The 6,947-nt window shown below is 40.8% G+C and overlaps 1 protein-coding gene across 1 annotated transcript; it reads right to left on the bottom strand.

Moving 5' to 3' along the window:
- Positions 1–235: 235 nt before the first annotated feature.
- Positions 236–2,740, bottom strand: klf17 (Kruppel-like factor 17). Its single transcript, XM_049598819.1, has 3 exons — positions 2,600–2,740; positions 1,362–2,481; positions 236–1,247 (listed from the first exon to the last, which is right to left on the bottom strand). The coding sequence occupies exons 1-3, from the start codon at positions 2,678–2,680 to the stop codon at positions 1,072–1,074; spliced, it is 1,377 nt and encodes a 458-aa protein (XP_049454776.1). The 5' UTR covers positions 2,681–2,740; the 3' UTR covers positions 236–1,071.
- Between the last annotated feature and the right edge of the window lie 4,207 nt (positions 2,741–6,947).

The following is a 6,947-nucleotide window of genomic DNA, read 5'->3' as shown; positions in this document are numbered from 1 at the left end:
ATGCAAGTACTTTGGAAGACTGATGACTGACCACTGATGTCAATGTAGGCTGTGCTACTAACGTCCAAGCAGATGATTATTGTCAAATCTGCTCTTTGCATTTTTTGTCTTAAGCAGCTTTGTTTGTCTTTTCTTCCTTTAGCCCTGCAGTGCTGAGAATGAAATCAAAATAATCATCAATACCAGCAGACCTACATAAACTAAAAGTCAAATGAAAAACGTGAGGACAATGACAGTAATATTTGTAAAAGTACTTTTATTTTCTGAGCCCTTAAGCAGATACAGTTGCATCATTGTTGAAAATTATACATCTGAGTGGCAGTTCTCTTTCAAGTTCAGTAGCTCAACCTGTGGTTGCAGTGGATTTCTTCATTCTTTATAAAAACACACCTTCCATTACATAATGCAATATTTCAATATTTCCAGAAAACACTGAGCTGTAAGAACATTTGAATTGGGTGAAGTGAGGGTGGAGTTACATTTCATTTTGGGGATTTTAATGGGACTCAAAATGAGCTGTAGTACCTGAATTTGATAGCATTGCTCAAGCAAACCTCCTTAAAACAAAGAAAATATCTGAAATGCAGGTCAAGCCTACAATGTTTAGCAAATCTATAACATTTATTGTATAGACTAAACCTTGAGAAAATAGAATGAAAAATGTCAATAAAAAACCCTGACCTGATTTGAGTAGTATCAAAGATATATGATGTAAACATTACAAAAATACAATTTACATATGTACAAAGTTTTGGGTCCTGCCCACAGTGAGTTTTTCCCCGTTTGAGTAGCAAATAAGGCACTCACTTACAAAAAATAACTTATTTCAGAGACAGGGCGAGGAAAAGACTTAAATACAAACTCCTATAATTTAGCCAGTTATTCATATATCCACACATATGTACAAAAACACCAGCATTCATTCTTCTACTACTCTTCTGCTCTTCTACTGTTGGAGAGGCACTTAAAAAAACACGGTTTGGGCCAGATGCACAAAATGTCCGACTGGTGCTTATTCTGGGATGCTGCAGGTGGATTTGGATACAAAAGTGTCCATTTGATTAATGTGGCCTACATGTGCCTCTTCATATGGAGAGCCAGGTGATCTGAGCGTGAAAACGCGCGCTCACACAGGTGACACTGGAAAGGTCGGTGTCCGGTGTGCTTTCTGAAGTGACGGGTCAGCTCATCTGACCTGGCGAATTTCCAGCCGCAGCCTTCCCAGTTACAGTGGTATGGCTTTTCACCTGAGAGACAGAGGCAAAGGATTGTGTTAAGACCACATTCATTTCACGGACAACAATATGGAATCAAAATGAACGGAACAAATGACGATTTAATAAATTAGTGTGTGTGCTCACCTGTGTGTGTTCTCATGTGGGCTTTGAGGTGGGAGCTCTTGGTGTAGGTCTTCCCACAGCCAGGGAACTCGCAGCTATGCGTCGCGGCGCGCTTTCTGGCCCACGACCTGCGGCCTCGCTTCTGTTTCATGTTCCCCGCCTCGTCGTGTGCGTAAAACTCCAGCAACGATGGCGACGAAGGAGGAGTGAGCATCATCCCCTGCATAGAAGCCGGGTGGTGCTGCTGGTGGACGTGGACAGGCTCTCTGTGCATGTTGTACTGTCCTTGAAACTGGGCCAGACTCTGGTGCGCGTACTGCGGCTGGTACGGCGCGTTCATGTACTGATTTTGGATATGGTGTTGGTTAGGATGGCTAGGATGAGAGTTCGTTTGAGTCAAATGGCAGTCTGTGCGTCCCTGGGGTGCAGGGTGCTGCATGGGATGCGCACCGAATCCTGGCAATCCGCCTTGAGTGGTACCCTGGTGATGCGTAAAAGCTGCTGGGTGCACGGAGCGCATCTGGTGTCGCTCATACATCTGTCCCATAAAGTTAGCGCCACCAGCAGCAGCCATCATACAAGACTGGCCTACAGGCTCGGTTTTAATTTTGTATCCAAGCGGTGGAGGAGACGTGGCCAATTGGTGATGAGTAGGGGCAGCTGGGATGGGGACCGGATTCAGCGCTCTGAGTTCGGTGTACTCCCGCCCGTCCCTTGCTTTGCCTGCACTCTCTGGTGAACTCTCCCCGGGGTAGTTCATCTCCGGCGTGAGAAGCTCCGCCACGAGACTGTGGACTGGGCTCGAGCCCGTGAAGCACACCGTACCGTGGTAGCTCGGCGCGGCCAGCTGAGCAGGAGTTCGGTCGCTGCAGTCTGGCACAGAACTCCCGCTGCAGCTCTCCGGTGACTCTGGCAGGGAATACGCACACTGCTGAGGCGGAGAAATGTTGCCGTTGTTGCGCATAACATCGGTATCAATGCTGTTAGACAAAATGAACTCGAGGTCCAAGAATTTCCCCAGCTCGTCGTCGTCTTTGGAAAGTAAAGCAGGGGACTGCACGATGCTGAACTCCACTTCGATGAGCGGGTTGTCTGCGCCACCTGTTGCGCTGCTTCGTGCGCACTCATCCAACTTGCATATCTGTACAGGAGAGCAATTGTAAAATTAGAGGAAAACCAAACTTCTAAAATGAGCCAACCATCAGAATTACATCTTAAATTAAAAATAAAATTTTCCAAGCTAAAAACCCTCTACTTACATTATTGAACTGTTTTCCTCCCATCGCTTGAACACTTGGAAACGATGTTATGGGGGGCATCACTGCTTCAGCCACAGCCATGCTGACCGTTTAGAAGACACCAAAAGCAAGAATTTAAATCTGTAAACGCGAACAGAGACTTTCCTCTCTGCCCATAGAGCGCCTGTTTGATAACGTCTACAGCTGGGGAGCGTTACAGGATTCAGAGTGTGAGTATCAACAGAGCTGACGGAGCCTCTTATAGCTCCGGGAGGAGTGGCTTCGACTCCCCTTCAACACTCACTCACTCACACACACACACACACACACACACACACACACACACACACACACACACACCTCCCCCACGGCAACCAGTCGTGCAAACAAACATATAATGGCATTCAGGTGCGTCAGGCAGGTAACTTGGTTAAGTGCGTAAGACATGAACAAGACAATCATCCATGACTTCATATGAATGAATACTTAAATATGAACTTTACTGTGCATCCATGTGCTGCTGGATATTAACGACACGTCTTTCAAAACGCACACTAAACTAGACTTTCTGCTTTTTCAACTGTGTGCGCTTTTATAAAATATACATTTCCCCCAACTTTATTATCAGCCTTGATTGAAACAGGAGGTGTGTTAATACGTGTGTGACGTGTAAAAGTATTCAATTCACCACCACTGCAGCAATTCATCCTCTCACGAGGAACCAAGCATTTCCCCTGAGGCAGGTACAGAGGGCGACACTAAACCTGCCAACAGTCAGGGAGTGCAGGAAAGTCGAAATTCCAATGTGTAAAAGATCATCCAAGTTACCTAAGTAGCTACTGATGTTTTTAAAATATAAACGCTATAAGATGACAGAATGGGCCAGACTAACATCCTTTGCTGCCCTTTAACTCAAAACAGTGACCGAACCTCCAAAACATTTATTTCACAGTTGAAATTTCTCCGCTAGTTTCGTCCCGGCCTCCTCAAACACGCACGCACAGTCGCTCACACATCATTAATTTGTCTCGAGTTTATCCCTGCGTGTTTAACACAAACACGGACGTGTGAAGCGTTGGCTCATCGAAACAACCTGTTAATCTGGATGTCAACAAAGGACTACATGTTTCTTAATGACCTTCCCCCAGCAGCCAAGTCCCCTGCAGTCATTGCTATGGTAATGTACAGGTGGATGGTCAGCAGAGGAGACCGGGGCAGGAGAGGACTGGTTTTGCTTTATGTGAACAGTCTTTTTTTTTTAAGTGTATCGACATATCACCATTTTAGGCCCTAACCCTCAGGGCCGTAGCTGTGATGTCAGTGCGCCAGTCCTGCCCCCACCCCAGTGACCCCCAATTATTTGAATGGATTATCTAGATTTTTCATGTTTTATTTACCTTGTACACTGTAAATTTATTCTTTCTCACTCTCTTCTTCTCACTGACACGACGAAATATCACAGGGGTGGATGCAATAATTTGTTGGCTTAAAAGTGGTCATATTAAAACACATTCACATAACACAGTTTCTAGGTTGCTAATACAACATCAAAATACACAAAAATATACTTCCATTTGTCATGCCACCACTCCATCTAACCATTAAAATGAATGAAGTTGTTTTAATTGCAATCAACTGCAACAAGAACAACAACAAACAGAATCAATATAATGACCATAATTAGACATGTTTTATCAACTTGGTAGTTAGCATATAAGAGATCTAACAGGCAGACAAACCTCTCTGGGGTCTACATAAGATAACATACTGTACATTTCTTTATGTGTGAATGCCTTTTTTTGGGGGGGGGGGCTTCTATGAAGAAGCACTGTCAACAACAAAACAAAAGTTTAATGAAATAAAAAAAATTTAAGTGATATGTCATGTTTACATGTTTACAAACTTCTACCGTATAGGTGTTGAAATAAGCACTTTTTAAAAAGCTCCACAGTTTAGCTTAAGTCCTAAATCCTATACTGTATTTCATTAGATTGAAAAACTTTGGTTTGATATTCAAATCCTGCAAACAGCAACAGAGCCAAGCAAACTCATGCAAATAATTTTCTGTCCTTCTCTCTGTGCTCTCGCAGGTATTGTGAAAGTCAACGTCCTGCAGCTCTCTGCCTTTATACTCCGTTATTTTTAACCAGCTGGGCTTACGCAAAACAAATTCCGGTTCTGTCTACGAGCCAAGTGGAAATGGACACTGTTTCCTGAGGAAAAACTAGACACTCGCTTCCTCTACTTGTGCTCTGCAGCCACCTTCAGCTGAGGATACAGACACGGAGCAGGAAAACGATCACATTTCTGTAATATTATTTTAGAAAAATGTTGTAGGTGTATTACTTTTGTTTATAATGAATCTTTTGCACTACTGCACCTTTTATTGTGCAAAAACAATAATTACAGGAAAAATAAAGGGTAAAACCATTTGAAAAATTCTATGATTCTCCCCACAGAAAAAACTATCCTTTATCTTGTCCCATCAAAGGTACTATCAAACTCAGGTCATGTAAAAACCAACTAGCCAAGAATAGAGACAGATCCAGATAAAGAATCGCCCTGGGCTCAGGTTTCTTCTTTTGTGACTTGCTTTTCTGAAAGGGAGGAAGTCTTTCAGCTCAAGTGTTTTCTAAACACAATTACTTTAGATTACAGTTAAGCAGACAGACAGAGAGAGCCAAGGTATCTCATCCTGGAAACACTCAAACGTTTTCCAAGTAAAGAAGAAAAAGAAGTGGTTTATCTTATTCAGCTGTCTCTGTTTGTAAGATTAAAAGCTGTTTTTTATTTCGTTATGAGAATATTCTATTTTGTATTCACTTTGTCATTTGTTGAAGGAGCTATGACTTGCAGTGGGCTAGTGTTTTTGGTCTACTCCAACCCCTTTGCTTCATCTTTTTTCCCTACTCTGTTCTCTGCTTCCCTTTCTTTGTTAAAACATAATCAAGTAGAAACCTCCATCTTTATGGTTTACTGCAGTGAGTCCTACAGTGGAAAAAGAAACAAAGAAAGATTTACTACCTCAACTAATTTAAAGAGAAAAATACAATATTGATTGAGCTGTATCTCCCGAATAACTGTATTGCTGTAGAGTAGCCTATTTGACTAAGCAAGTAAAGGTCTCAACAGTTAGCTAACAGTAGGCTAACACATAAATGGTTAGGGTGGATCCATGTCTAAAAGGAATATCAGTTAAAACAGCTAGCTCAAAATAATATGTAAAGAGTTTAGATTGTTAGCTAAAGGTACATGGTGAAATAGCTGTCGAAAATGATTTCATAAATGTTTAAAAAATAGTAAGCAAAAAGTAATAAACGGTTGAAATAGCCAAATCAATCCAATATAACAAATATTGAAATATTTAGAAAAAAAAACTATTGCACAAGTCGTCAGCTGAATTAATGATGAAATGTTTAAACATTGATAGCTTACAGTATTACAGAGCTGACACAGTGAGCAAAAAGTTCACTGAGCTAATACACAGCTGAAACAGTGATGGGAAAATGGGAAAATAGCTAAGCTCAGTAGATAAGCTAGCTTAAAGTAAGAGATAAATGGCTGACGTAGTCAGCAAAAAGTAGCCTATTAAAAGGTTGAAAGATTCATTTAAAAGTAGCATAATGGACGTACAGTTAAGATAGCCAAATGAGTCGGATAAATGGTTGAAATATGCAGTAAAAAGCATTAAACAGTTGAAAGTGTTGGTTGAAAGTAATAGAGAAACAGCTGAAATAGCCAAATGCATTAGTTAGATGGTTGAAATAGTCAACAAAAATTATTAAAAAGTTGAAATACTCAGCTAAAACAGTGGAAATAGCCAATAAAATTAGTTAAATGTTTAAAATAGTAAGTTAAAAGTAATGGATAAACAGTGGAAATAGCCAGTTAAATTAGTTAAATAGTTGAAAAAGTCAGTAAAAAAATATGAAATAGTTAAAATACTTAGTTAAAAGTAGTGATAAATAGTTGAAATAGCCAGATAAATTATTTAAAGGGTTGAAATAGTCAGTAAAAAGTATTAAATTAAATAGTTAGTGAAAAGTAATGGATACTTGGTTGAAATGTCCAGCTTTTGCCACACCAAATGGTGCAAATGCAAACTAGACCACATCTACCTAAACAGTAGTTCAGCTGTATGAAAACATTAATGCTTTGCATAATTTAAGTTTATAATAGCTTCCAGTATATCAATTCAAATGGATTGAATGGAATGCGGTGGGCGGTGTCAATGAAGGGGTGCTTGGATTCATCTGACAGGTGTGTGACTGTATATGTTGGGACTACTGACTTACTGCTTCGGCCTCTCAAAGATGCAGGCATTTTCATAGGGATCAACTTTGCATACTGTAAACTAGGCTTGTTTCGT

This window comes from Epinephelus fuscoguttatus, linkage group LG15, assembly GCF_011397635.1.
Source record: "Epinephelus fuscoguttatus linkage group LG15, E.fuscoguttatus.final_Chr_v1".
In the NCBI taxonomy this organism is placed as follows: Eukaryota; Metazoa; Chordata; class Actinopteri; order Perciformes; family Serranidae; genus Epinephelus; species Epinephelus fuscoguttatus.
Note: the sequence above shows the minus strand (reverse complement) of the source record. Positions and strands in the feature narration are given on the sequence as shown.

Bases quoted from the DNA above. Each gene is read 5' to 3' on its own strand.
- klf17 (XM_049598819.1), bottom strand. From the start codon at position 2,680: ATGGCTGTGGCTGAAGCAGTGATGCCCCCCATAACATCGTTTCCAAGT. The intron at 2,482-2,599 runs GTAAGTAGAGGG...TCTCCTGTACAG, and splicing joins GAGGAAAACAGTTCAATAAT to ATATGCAAGTTGGATGAGTG. The intron at 1,248-1,361 runs GTGAGCACACAC...TCTGTCTCTCAG, and splicing joins CCACATGAGAACACACACAG to GTGAAAAGCCATACCACTGT.